This window comes from Carcharodon carcharias, chromosome 34, assembly GCF_017639515.1.
Source record: "Carcharodon carcharias isolate sCarCar2 chromosome 34, sCarCar2.pri, whole genome shotgun sequence".
Taxonomy (NCBI): Eukaryota; Metazoa; Chordata; class Chondrichthyes; order Lamniformes; family Lamnidae; genus Carcharodon; species Carcharodon carcharias.
The window spans coordinates 20,453,324-20,467,559 of NC_054500.1; the positions used below are offsets into that span (position 1 = coordinate 20,453,324).

The window sequence follows — 14,236 nt, forward strand, 5'->3', positions numbered from 1 at the left end:
CTCTGCACAGATGCTGACTTTAAGATTTTAAACAAAAGTAAAATACTGTGGGTGCTGGAAATCGGAAATAAAGACAGTAACTGCTGCAATGCTCCTCAAGTCCGGCAGTGTCTCAGGGGAGAGAACCAGAGCTGACAAAAGATCATCAACCTGAAAGGTTAGCTCTGTTGCTCTCTTTCTCTGTCCATAGGTGCTGCTAGGACTGCTGCGTGCTTTCTGTTCTTATTACTGATTTAAGATGTTTCAAAAAATTGGAGGGGGACAGGGAGAACGTGACTTTTTTTAGAAACTCTGCAACAACTTGCATTTTATATAGCACCTTTTAACATTTGACAATCCTGTGAGAATCACAGCAGTCTTTTCAAATTAAATTTGATGCCGTACGGGCAGGTGACTAAAAGCTTGCTTAGCAGTAGGTTTTCAGGAGAATCTCCGAGGAGGAAAGTGAGGCAGAAGAATTTTTTGGGAGGATATTCTAGAGCTTAGAGCCCAGGTAGCTGAATACATGGCCACCTGTGTTGGAGCGATTAAAATCGGGGAAGCCGGAACTGGAGTTGTCAACAAGTCATGGTCTGGAATGCACTGCCTGAAAGTGTGGTGTAAACAGTAACCTTTAAAAAGGTAAAATTTTCAGTGCGTTCAGTGCAGAACGCAGCTATTTGGCCTTTTATGCCCATGCTGGCACTTTGAATTAGCTCCACTCCCCTACTCTTTCCTCATAGGCAAGTTTATGGAATTTTCTGTTTTCATTTGCAGTTATTGAGTTGAGGGTTGGGGCTACAAAAGTGTTGACACACTCATGCTGGCACCTTTGTCCCCAATTGTCCTAACATCTGATAGGCTACCTGAAGCAACAAAATGGTGTTGCTGCTTTATTCCTACTGATGTGTATTAATAATACAAATATTCACCACTGAATCATGAAATACAGAACCTGAAGATCCCACTTTGAAACTTGATGCTTCAAGGTTGTGCCAAAATATATCGTGTGGCATGGCCATGTTGCTGCCAAGCTTTCAGTAAAACATAATAGTGAGTTGGCAAATTTTGTTTTTCCGCTCTAATGTTCGACTGAAAATAATAACCGGATCCTTTCTATAAACATCGTGTTGCAGTACTTATTCACTTTTTTCATCAGTAGGAGGGATATGCTTGCATTGGTAGCAGCTTGGAGAAAGTTCATTAGGCTGATTCCTAGATTGAAGGTGTTGTCTTATAGGGACAGGTTGAGCAGGTTGGTCCTGTACTCATTGGAGTTTTGAGGAATGAGAGGTGATCTTATTGAAACATATCAGACCCTGAGGGGCTCGACAGGGCGGATGCCCGTCTACAACAGTGAGGAAAACCAACCCAGCCATGTAGTTTAAAGAGATAAAAACAAAAAACTGCGGATGCTGGAAATCCAAAACAAAAACAGAATTACCTGGAAAAACTCAGCAGGTCTGGCAGCATCGACGGAGAAGAAAAGAGTTGACGTTTCGAGTCCTCATGACTGGGACTAGTTCTGTTGAAGAGTCATGAGGACTCGAAACGTCAACTCTTTTCTTCTCCGCCGATGCTGCCAGACCTGCTGAGTTTTTCCAGGTAATTCTGTTTTTGTTATGTAGTTTAAAGAGTTTGTCCTTCCTGTCTTGAGTTGTGTCCAGAGAGAATATTTGGAGCTGTGTGCCACTACTAAATCGTGGGAGAAGAAGGTTCCATTGGACTAAAACTTAGTCTCCCATTGCATCACCCAACTGATTATAAATGATTAAATCCAGTGTTCTCTTTCCCTGTTTGAGGCTGAAGGGTATCGAGGGATAGGAGCAGGAGGAGGCCATTTAGCCTCTCCAGTCTGTTCTGCACCATTCAGTGGTTGATCTGCAGCCTAACTCCGTCTACCATATCTCTTAATACCTTTTGGCTAACAAAAATCTATCAGTCTCGGATTTATATTTACAAATGATCTAGCCCCAACTTCCATTTTAGGGAAGGACGTTACAAACTTCTACCCCCTTTTGTGTGTTTTCAAATTTTACTCCTAAGAGACAGGCCGTAATTTTAAAGCTATGCCCCTAATCCTAGGCTCGCTAATCAGTGGAAGCTTTTCCCCAATCTACCCTATCAGTTTCCCTTAATATCTTGAGAACTTCAATCGAAACATCCCTTATGGAACTAAGTCAGGTTAACAAAGGAGCAAGAGTAGGCCATTCAGCCCCTCAAAACTGCTCTGCCATTCATCTAGATCATGGCTGATCGTCTACCTCAATGCCATTTTTCAACACTATCACCATATATCTTGATGCCATTAGTGTCTAAAAATCTATCGATCTCTGTCTTGAACATACTCAATGACTGAGCTTCCAGAGCTCTCTGGAGTAGAGAATTCCAAAGATTCACTGCCCTCTTGAGTGAAGAAATTCCTCCTCATCTCAGTCCTAAATGGCTTGTCCCTTACTCTGAGACTATGTTTCCTGGTTATATAACCACCCCCTGACTCCCCCCAGCTAGGGGAAATTTCCTTTTTGCATATACCCAGTCTAGCCCCTTAAGAATTTAGTAAGTTTCAACAAGATAAGATACAATCAAGACTAACCGAATGGTGAAATCGGCTTTCAGGGCTGAATAGCCTTCTGTAAATCATGTAGCTATTAAGTATTGCTATTTACAGATGTATTATTAGTGGGAGCGATGGGAGCAATTTGAGGTTAAGAATTGAATATGTTATGAGGTGCAGTGATAAATCGTTTTGGCTTGAGTACTACTGTTTTTTCCCGTAATGCCTTGATGCTAGTCTGTGAAGGATCTTTGCCAATAAACTGGTGGAGAATCAAAGTTAAACCAGTACACTTCAATATTGCATCAATATGCTTCCCATTTATATTTAATTTGTCACCTGAAACTGCATCAATTGCCACCAGTCTTTCACTCTGATGTTCGACTGAGAATAATAACTGGATCCTTTCTATAAATATCGTGTTGCAGGACTTATTTACTTTTTTTTATAATAGGAGGGATATGCTTGCATTGGAAGCAGCTTGGAGAAGGTTCATTAGGCTGATTCCTAGGATGAAGGTGTTGTCTTATGAGGACAGGTTGAGCAGGTTGGTCCTGTACTCATTGGAGTTTAGAGGAATGTGAAGTGATTTATTGAAACATCAGACCCTGAGGGGGCTCGACAGGGCGGATGCTGGGAGGATGTTTCCCCTTGTGGGGGAGACTAGAACTAGGGGACACAGTTTAAAATATGGGGTCTTCCATTTAAGACTGGGATGAAGATTAATTTCTTTTCTCGTAGATCTTTATAATTCTGTTCCACGGAGAGTAGTGGATGCTGGGTCATTCAATATGTTCAAGGCTGAGTTAGACAGTTTTTTGATTGACAAGAGACTCTAGGGTTATTGCGGGAGGGCGGAGGGGAAAGGCAGGAATGTGGAGTTAAGGTCGCAATCAGATCAGCTATAATCTTACTGACTAATGGAGCAGGTTTGAGGGGCCAAGTGGTCTAATCCTGCTCCTACTTGTTATGATCTTGCAAGAAAAAAATGCCCTTAATTCTTTTATATTTTAATGACCTTTTTAATGCATTAATCTAATTTTTCCAGTCACAGCATCACCCACTACTTCACCCTGGTGTTATATAGCTCCCAAATGCTTTCTCCAGATGCAGCTCATGTGAGGGAGCATGTTTTTTTAGGGGAGTGTTTTTCATAGTATAAGTTGAGATACATTTTGAAGATTTTTGTGTGCCTTGCCTCACTCTGCTGCCCTGCCTCAGTGTAAAGTATCTATCACCCTATTGCAGCATTATGCACCAATGTTAATCTAAGAGGAACATCTGCTGCAGTGTAAATGTAAAGACTCCCACACTAGCCATAGTGTCTGAGTTACACTGCCAATTTGTGTTGTAATCCAGTGGTTTGAGACTGCCCGCCCAAACTCATTTATGCAGCAGCCTTGCAGCCAGCAGTGAGAGAAGAGCGAGCTATATTCAGACTCGTTTTTCACTCCCATGTTACAACAAAACTGCAGATGTTTGTTTTTAAGCAAGGCTTGTAAAGTTGCTTTTTTGAAAGGGGTTAATGATTTGCTGTTTTGGCTAGAGTTTTCAACTTGACAATCAATCAATTTTTCTTAAATTTGAAGAGCAGGGTGAAAGGTCAGGGCTCATAGTGCAGGGCACCACAAATAAGAGGTGAGAATCATCATAATGTAAAGGATAGGTTACAGCCAAGCTTTAGTTTTTAAGTCTTTAGGAAGTAGGAAAAATTGAACGAGACAGAAAGTTACACAGCTTTGATGTTCTGAGGAGACTGATAGCAAGCCTGGTTCTCAGCACAACAAGGAGGAAGAAAAGTGGAGGATGTTGTATTTGTTGATTAGAAAGGCCAGGAGAGGAAAGTTTAAGAGCAACCCTGACCACAATGGAGATAAGAGAGAGAAAGTGAAGGTTAAAGTGGCCAGGTGGAATTGAGTATCGGATAACAAACTGTTTCCTGCATCTCTTCTCTGAGAGGTGTGAGAAGGATGTCCTTAGAGAGCTCTTGAGACTGCATCCAAAGTCAACTCCTGTGGTAGCCTTGAAGCTGCAAATAGATGAGACTTGTATCCCATCAGGCTAGGCTGAGTTCAGACGCAGACTGCAAGAGACTCAATGACCTCTGTGCTATCCTGGTGAATCTTTGCACTTGTCAGTGCCAGGGATGTGGCTGCTAATACAAGGAAGGCACAGTAGGCATCCTGTTCTCCTGCCTCATCCAACCATGTAATGTAATCTTAATTTAGATAAAGGTACGTGCTTCACTTTCCAACGAAATGCCTGGTTATCAATGCACTTGGTTTCCATCTCCAACTGATGTGTCCAAGGGATGCGGGATGTAAATCATCACGTCACAACAATTTAAAAATAATCCAGGTCTGCAGTTTACAGGGTCACTGCTTCCCCTATCCAGTACAGTGACCAGTGACTGGCACAGGTTAATCATTCAGCTAAGACCCCAGATGAAATAGAATGAGTTGCTTTGATTAGGGGGATTGGTACCTTACCTTGAACTAAAATAAGTGTTAATTATATTTAAAGAAAGACTTGCATTTATATCCCACCTTTCAAGACCTCTGGAACCTCAAACCTGCGTTATAGCCAGTGAAGTGTGGTTGAAGTGTATCACTCTTTTAATGTAGGAAATGCAGCAGCCATCCTGTGCATAGCAAGCTCCCACAAACAGCTGTTTTTGGGAGCTTGCTATGCATAGATTGGCTGCTGCATTTCCTACAATGGCCTGATAATCTGTTTCAGTTATCTTGATTGAGGAAAAATATTGGTTAGAACACTGCAGAAAACTCCCCTGTTGCTCTTCGAAGTAGTGCCATGGGATCTTTTGCATTCACCTCAGAGGGCAGGCGAGGCCTCGTTTAACGTCTCCCCTGAAAGACGGCACCTCTGCAGCGCACTGGAAGTGTCAGCCTGAATGTTGTGCTTGTGTCTCCAGAGTGGAACTTGGGCCCACAACTTTGACTTGGGCCAGAGTGACATCCCATGCAGAGACTTCTTTTAAATAAAGGACTCATGATGAAGGAGGGTGCTTTGCACTTAAAACAAACATCTCTTAACTCCCAGGTTCTTGTTTAAGTAAAAATTTCACGATGGCAGTTTTGAATCCAAAATACCAGAAAGATCGATAGCTGAGCCAGACGCTGTCTAGACTACTGACCCCCTCCCCCTTCCTGCAGCATTATAGATGGTCAGTAGTCAGTAATACGACAGCAGTTTAATCAAAGGGTTTCAGATGATATTGCAAAACAGATGACATCATAAAACAGGAGAAGCTGGATTTATCGAATATCCTGAAATTAAATTGCTTCCTCTTACTCGTAGAGTCTCTAGTGCTTTTTGGTAATGTGCCCTGCTATCTCTTCTAAACCATGTGCGCCGTTGCCGTAAATATTTGTCAGCTGTGCAGATTAAAATCTTTGTCAGGCTGGGGTGATGCTGTTGTTGAAAGGTTACTGATTGTGATTCATAGGTTGGTGCCGTCGTTGGGCCTTTTCCAACTAAAAGTGAAATGAAGAGCACTGGAATTTGTTTTGTGTCCTGTGAAAGCTGTATGGTGATGGGTTTTGTCCTTCTAAACATTGGTCATGTCTGAGACCTCATTCTGCGCTGCATGAAGCTGGGCTGAAGTGAAGGTGGGGATAGGTCTGTCACTAAAAGTGGGAGCATTCTGACACAGTAATCTAAGAGCATCAAATGAGGATTGAATAAGATTCAGTCCATCGACTGAAGTGCATTTTAGTTTTCCCTGTAGGATTTTTTGCCAGTATTATACACCGAATATAACGGTGACACAGTATCTGATGTATATTGTTGAGTTCATGCTTGTGGGCTTTTTCAATTTTGGATCCTATTTACTTGTTGGCAGTGACACCCCACTGGCTTTCTGCCAGAGCAGTGTTGGTGTGTTAGTGATTTATTATTGGATAATGTTGTCACCGATGTGCTTTCGTTTGCTCCTCTCCCAGGTAATAAAAAGTTTGTGTGTGTGGCTGTTCATTTGCCCCTAGTGCTCTCTCTGCGAGTTGGAGGCCTCTCACTAGTGGCGCGCAGCTCCACACCCCCTTGAGACACCATCCCATGTTTTGAAGAAATGAGAGTGCTACTCGCTGGTTTTGCTGTTTTATAAAAGATTCACCGGCCGATAATTTCACTTCGTTAAAATTGTGTGGTGTTCTATTAGCGTTATTTGACTTTGGATTCTGGGGCACTTCGAACTTGCTTCATGAATTTACACTTCTGTTTTCTTATCCCAGTGGAGAATGTATGGTATGTGTGAGTAAAACACTGGAATTGTGCTGCCTACCGTGAGTCGACATGGACTTGATGGGCCAAATGACCTCCTCCTATGCTGTAATGACTCCATGACTATAAATTTCCCGTGGTTTGTGAGCATTTTTTTAAAAAAGAAAAATAAACAAGGTGGCAGTGGAATTGGGTTGAGAGACCTGAGATTTGCCTATCAGAGCCACTTAGAGGCCAGACCCTGCAGCTACATCGTGACAGTTGACATAGCAAATTCTAATGGACAATGGGGAATTTTTAACAGAAAGTGATGACAGTAGGAAGCATGTGCCCCATGCAGGGTTTTTAACTGATAGACAAAGCTTTCAGTACATGTGCATGTTGTGTCGTGGTAATTAATTTGGAATGAACAAATGGAACACTGCATTTTTATTGTACGCTGATTATGTAGTGCAGCCTTGTACTGGCACAAGGCCAAGGCAGATGTTAAAGTGGACACCTGCATGTTTAAAATATCCCAGATCAAAGGGATGCTTTTCATGTTTAATATTGTTGTATTTCAGGTTTCTTTTCCTCTTTTGTAGTACTGGCGTCAGAGAGGTGCTGTTATAAATTAATCCTGAAAAATTCTGTGATTAAAATGGATCACGCAGCTTCTCAGCTGCAATGTCGGGTGAAACCAACCCTTTGCTGCTTTTATCTCTCCTTTATAACAGCAATAAAAAGAGCCCAGATTTGACAAGAGCATAGAATCCTTTTCTTGCTTGAGAAATGAGAGCTTAATGGCTTTAGTGGTGCAGGCACTGTTTGCTTGGGTGCTGAGCTTTATGGACCAGAAGACCTTGTGTTTCCCTGTCTGGTCTGTGGTGAGTTAGTTGATCCTAGTCAGACAGTGGGACTAAGGAGAGGAAAATCATTTGGAGATCTTCTGATCATTGTCCAGTGAAGCTCTACTGGAAAACATGAATGTGATGGGTACAGGAACATGCTTAATTGTGATCTGCCCCCTCCCCTTAATAGAATAGTGAGCTTGCATTCATTGCTGAGACTTGTGCCTGAAATTTTGGGGGTTGTGGGGGGAGGGAGGGGGTTGCTGGCTCCTATGAAATTTAGAATTGCGTTCCAGTGCAAGTTGATTTTGTGAGGGGTGGGAAGAAATTGGGGGAAATCCTAAGTGGCCTGTAATTGGATGAGTGTGATTCATTCCAAGAGTGGGTCTGGTTTCTGGACCCCTTTGGGTGCTAACAGTGATCTGCTTTTTGTGTTATGAGAGGCAGACTGCCCTGCAGTTACCTCAGTTCATCTGTGTTTCCTTCACCTTGCTTTCCATCACCATTGTGCTCCCCAAAGTGTTGGGCTCTTGCCTTTGTAATGGTTTACTTTCTATTGACCAGACAGAATGTATACAGCACAGAAGGAGGCCATTTGGCCTGTCATGTCTGTGCCAGCTCTCCGTGCAAGCAATGCACCTAGTGCCATTCTCTCGCTGCCTCCCCGTTACCCAGCACATTCTTCCTTTTCAGATAATAATCCAATTCCCTCTTGAACGCCTCATTTGAACCTGCCTCCACCACACTCTTAGGCAGCGCATTCCAGATCCTAACCACTCGTTGCCTGAAAAGGTTTTTCCTTCTATCATCATTGCTGCTTTTGCTAATTACCTTAAATTTGTGCCCTCTCCTCGCGATCCTTCCAACAGGAACGGTTTCTCTCTATCTATTCTGTCCAGACCCCTATGATTTTGAACACCTCTATCAAATCTCCTCTCAACCTTTACTTCTCCAAGGAAAACAGTCCCGGCTTCTCCCATCTATGTACTTGGGGGAGATGGTGGCATAGTGATAATGTCACTGGGTTAGTAATCCAAAAGCCCAGGCTGATGGTCTGGAGGCATTGGTTCAAATCTTACGGCAGCTGGTGGAAATTAAATTAATAAAACTGGAATTGAAGAAAGCTAGTCATCAGTGATGGTTGCATGGTCACCATTAGTGACTATTGCAAAAACGCACCTGGTTCCCTAGGGTCCTTTAGGGAAGGAAAACTGCTGTCCTTACCTGGTTTGGCCTACATGTGACTCCGGACGCACAACAATGTGGTTGACTCTTAAATGCCCTCTGAAATGGCCTAACAAGCCACTTGATTCAAGGGCAATTAGGGATGGGCAACGAATGCTGGCCCATGAAAGGATAAAGAAATTAAAAGCAAACTTAACTGAAGTAAAATGCATTAGTGTTTTTTAATTTTAAATTTAAATTACCAAGTTACAAGGTCAATGGAATGAATCATTGATATCAAAATATGTGGCAGGGAAAAGTTTGGAATAGTAAGTGCAAATGGTGGAAATAAAAAGAAACAGCTTTCCTTTGTATTATTCCTTTTATATTTTCAGTGCATCCCATATGCTTTGCACCCAATGAATTGATTGATTGCATTTAAAATGCCTTCACTTGTTATCTTGGCAAATATTACATACGATACACGGCACAGAAACAGGCCATTCGGCCCAACCAGTCCATCCTGGCATTTATGTTCCACTCCAGCCTCCTCCCATCTTCCTTCATCTAAATCTATCATCATAACCCTCTATTCCCTTCTTCCACATATGTTTGTCCAACTTCCCTCTTAAATGCATCTACACTACACACTTCAAAAACTCCCTGTGGCAGTGAGTTCCACACTCTTGCCAGTCTTTCAGTAAAAAAATTTCTTCTGCATTCTCTATTGGATTTCTTCATTATCATATATTAATGACCTATCACACAAGAGGAAACATTTTCTCTGCGTTCACTCATTCAAAGCCTTTCGTAATTTTCAAGACCTCTATATTGCCCTCAGCCTTTTTTCCCCCCCAAGAGAAAAGAGATCCAACCTGTTGGTCCTTTCCTGATATGTATACCCACGCAATTCTGGTATCATCCTTGTAAATCATCTCTGCATCCTCTTCACTGCCTTTATATCTTTTTTATAATATGGTGACCAGAACTGCTCATGGTACTCCTAAGTGTGGTCCAACCAAAGTTTGATACAAGTTTAGCATAACTTCCCTACTTGTCAATTCTGGTAACCAATTTAAGATCAGCTATGATCTTATTGAATGGCAAAGCAGGCTTGAGGGGCCAAGTGGCCTACTCCTGCTCCTAATTTGTATGTTTGTTGCTTGGTCCCACAATAGCAGATGATAAATGACCAGTTAATTTGTTGTTTTTTTTTGTGGTGTCTTTCCATTATAAAGTGAGAAGGATTGTGATATTTAAAGAACATTCATTTTATGATGGACTTTTGATGTTTGAACTCTGGGCCCTGCGGTTACTTGAAGTGGTTGAGTAGAACAAAGTATGGCCATTGTAGATGTAGAGGAAATCGCTTACCTTTCTTAAAAATTTTCCCCCCCCTCAGGAACTGTTCTTCATGCGGTGTAATGATCCTCTGTCAGTAGACAGCTGAAGTTGCTTGCTGAGTGGAAGAAGACTACCTTACAGAAATTCTTGCCATGTGTGTACAAAGAAAATGGGTGTTAATGCTTCTACCTACCCGTATCCATCATGTCCGACAGCTGGGGTGAAAACACAATCTTCAAATGCAGTTGGTGGTAAGAATTTTATTGCATATTGTGAGAGAGATTATCAGTATCTAATTGGATAGCAGGACAGGCTTGAGGGGCTGAATGGCCTCCTTAGGAGAGCTTGGTTTTCGAATAACCCCCTGGTTTCTTAGCGGGTAAAGGTTTAAGAAGCTGGGTTTGTTCCCCTTGGAGCAGAGAAGGTTAAAGGCTTAACAAAATAAGAGGTGTTCAGATTGAGGGCTTTCGATAACAGAGGATTGGGAGTAAATTTTTGCACTGGTGGGACTGTTGATAACCAGATGATACAGATTTTGCAACTTTGGCAAAAGTCCTGAAGGGATGTGAGAATTTGTTTTGTTACACAACAGGCTGTTGTGCTCTAAAAAGCACTTTCTGAAAGGGTGGTGAAAGCAGATTAAATAGTAGATTTCAAACAGGAATTTGATTAAAGCCTTGAAGACAAATTTGCAGGGTTATGGAGAAAGAGCAGGAGAGACAATTTGAGCAGTCACAATGGGCCAAATGGCCTCTTTCTATGCTATAGGTTTCTATGTACTGTAATGTGGTAATAGGCCTTAAAGGCCTGGTAATCCCAAATTCAATCCCTGATTTTAAAGAAAAGTTTACATTTATACAGCGCCTTTCACAAACTCTGGATGGCCCAAAGCCCTTAACAGCATTTGAAGCATCTTTTTGAAGTGTAATTACTGTTGTAATGTAGGAAACAAGGCAGCCAATTTACACACCAATTTCCACAAACAACAATGTGATAATGACCAAAAAATCAGTTTCTTTGGTGATGTTGATTGAGGTGTAAATATTGGCCAGGACACTGGGGGATAACTCTCCTGTTTCTTTTCACAGTAGTGCCATGGGACTTTTTGCATCCACCTGAGGGGATGATGGAGCCTTGGTTTAACATATCATCCAAAAAATATAATCTCTTGACATTCCAGGATGTTCCCAATTCTGCACTATAGAGTCAACTAGATTTTTGTGTTCAAGTCTCTGGAGTGGGTCTTGACCCACAACCTTCTGATTTAGAGGCAACTGCTTTGTATTGAGCTGCAGCTGATACATTAGTTAGTTAATCTCAACAGGCTAATTTTAAAAAAATCATTGATGGGTTGTGGGTGTTGCTGGCCAGCATTTATTGCCCATCCCTAGTTGCCCTTGAACCTCTGCAGTCCATGTGGTGTAGGTACACCAACAGAGCTGCTCGGGAGGGAGTTCCAGGATTTTGACTGAGTGATTGATGGAGCGGTGATATAGTTCTGAGTCAGGATGGTGAGTGGCTTGGAGGGGAACTTGCAGGTGGTGATATTCCCATGTACCTTCTGCCCCTGTCCTTCTAGATGGTAGTGGTCGTGGGTTTGGAGCCTTGTTGAGTTCCTGCATTGCATCTTGTAGATAGGACTCACTGCTGCCACTCCACTGGTGGTGGAGAGAGCGAATGTTTGTGGAAGGGTTGCCAATTGAACTGGCTGCTTTGTCCTGAATGGTGTCGAGCTTCTGCAGTGATGTTGGAGCTGCACTCATCCAGGCAAATGGAGAGTATTCCACCACACTCCTGACTTGTGCCTAGAAGATGGTGGACAGGCTTTGCGGGGTCAGGAGGTGAATTACTCCCCGCAGGGTTCCTAGCCTCTGACCTGTTCTTGTAGCCACGGTATTTATATGGCTAGTCCAGTTCAGTTTCTGGTCAGTGGTAACCCCCCAGAATGTTGATAGTGGGGAATTCAACAATGGTAACGCCTTGAATATCAGGGGTGATGGCTAGATCCTCTCTGTTGGAGATTATCATTTCTTGGCACATGTGTGGCGTGAATGTTACTTGCCACTTGTCAGCCCAAGCCTGGATGTTGTCCAGGTCTTGCTGCATTTGGACTTGGACTGCTTCAGTATCTGAGGAGTCACGAATGGTGCTGAACATTGTGCAATCATCAGTGAACATCCCCACTTCTGACATTATGATGGAAGGAAGGTCACTGATGAAGCAGCTGAAGATGGTTGGGCCTAGGTACTTGCCCAGAGGAACTCCTGCAGTAATGGTAGGGATGATAACATTGCTTTGACAACTATAGGAAAGTCACTCAGAGCTGTCATTATTGACTGCCATCTAGTGATGACAATTTATCTCCCCTTTATTGCACAGTGCATATGAGGACATAGTTGTGATGTGCTGTGTGGTTGAATTCCACAATGGCCATCAGCAAGTCCATGCTTTTAAGAGAAAAGAGAAGGCTGAGTGGTGATCTAAAAGAGGTCTTTAAAATAATGAAAGGTTTTGATAGAGGTGGAGAGAGAATGTTTCCTCTTATGGGGAAGAGCATAACTAGAGGCCATCAATATAAAATAGTCCCCAAGAAATCCAATAGGGAATTCAGAAGAGCACTTTCTCACAGACTACAATGGTCACCACCTCAGGGCAACTGAGAATGGGCAATAAATGTCAGCCTTGCCAGTGATGCAGCACCCAAGGATGTTTTTTTTTAAATGTAGTCTGTCCTCATGAATCAGAATAACTTCACTGTGAGCTGCAAAAATCTGGTACTTTTAAGTTCTAACTGCTAGCAACATCCAGATGCTATGATTAATTGTATTAATGTTCTTTTTTTCACGTCGCCAATCCCTTTTTATTTCTCCCCTGCACCCTGTGTGGACTCTTGCTGGAGTCACTGGTCCCTGGGCTTCTGCCGCACTATGCTACTGTCCTGGGCCAATAACTAACAGCACAAAACAGATTATCTGTTCAACATCTTGTTGTTTGTGGGATCTTGCTGTGTGCAAATTGCCGTCTTTCCATTGCCCTTATGAGGTTGTGAAAGGTGTTGCAGAAATACAGGTTCTTTCTAACTTTCCCTTGCCCAAATGGCTGCTCTTTATACATGAACCTAGCTAGATATTGAATGTACTAGGGTAATTCACTGTGTTATGAGAGATGAGGGTGGATCTCAGCTGATATACACGCAGACACACACGTGTTTTACTGGCCGGTAATCTTCATTGATTAAAATTGACAATTGCCCCACCATCTCTATCTTTTGGTGCCCTCACACAGTGAATTACAGTTGTTATGCAGCCAAATGCATTAGCCATTCTGCACGAGCTATGATCCTCATTGAGCAATAAGATGAACAACCAGGTAACTTTAAAAACAATTGTGCACCGTATAGATTCAGTTCCTGGCACAGATCCCATCATATTAATATGACATCTTAGTCCAACATCATGTGCAAGGCATTATGAAGCAAACAATCTACTTGCCAGAAAATAGTAGTAGCCATGCCACAGGTTAGAATTTTGTATAAATAAAGAGCAATATTGGAGGTGTTTCAGGGACTAATTAAATCACCAGATTATGATGACCCTCCTTGCGTTTCCCTGCTGTGATTTATTACATCTCTCTGATCTTTTGATGGGATGCTGCCTTGTAACATGCTGCAGCTTGTGTACCACAAGTATGTATATTCCCCTTTTTTTGATGTTTTATTTTCCTATTGGGTTTCCTACCTAGTAAGTTTGTTTTTTTTTTAGCCCGTAAAATGTATCTTGCATGTGACTATTATTATTAATAATAATAAATAAAACGTTGGGACTGTGCGTTGCCGTGCATTAGACACTGAACTTTTAACTCCTAGATCGGGTTTCAAATGCAGTTCAGACCAACGCGATGGGGAGAGGTCTCTGCCAGCATTGAGGGTCCGATATAACGTTTCTGCTGAGCTGTGTGCATGTGTAGCTGTGCAGCAGCCTGGATGTGACCACGCAGGCCTCATTTCATATTAGGTAACCTGCCTGCAGTGGCCACGTAAGACAATTTTAAAGGTACAAAAGCAAAATACCGCTGCTGCTGGGAATCTGAAATAGAAACACAAAATGCTCAGCAGGTCAGGCAA

General features: G+C 42.4%; 1 protein-coding gene across 2 annotated transcripts in view; it reads left to right on the forward strand.

Annotated features, from left to right (window-relative positions):
- Positions 1–14,236, forward strand: part of LOC121272610 (BTB/POZ domain-containing protein 7-like) — a 63,824-nt gene that overhangs the window by 1,415 nt on the left and 48,173 nt on the right. Inside the window, exons 1-2 of one of the 2 annotated variants that reach the window (XM_041179285.1) lie at positions 87–157; positions 10,172–10,364. In XM_041179285.1, coding sequence (XP_041035219.1) covers positions 10,283–10,364 — 82 coding nt within the window. In that variant the 5' untranslated portion in view covers positions 87–157; positions 10,172–10,282. Of the gene's footprint in view, positions 1–86; positions 158–10,171; positions 10,365–14,236 lie in introns of those variants that run through there. The other variant, XM_041179284.1, reaches the window with a different exon arrangement.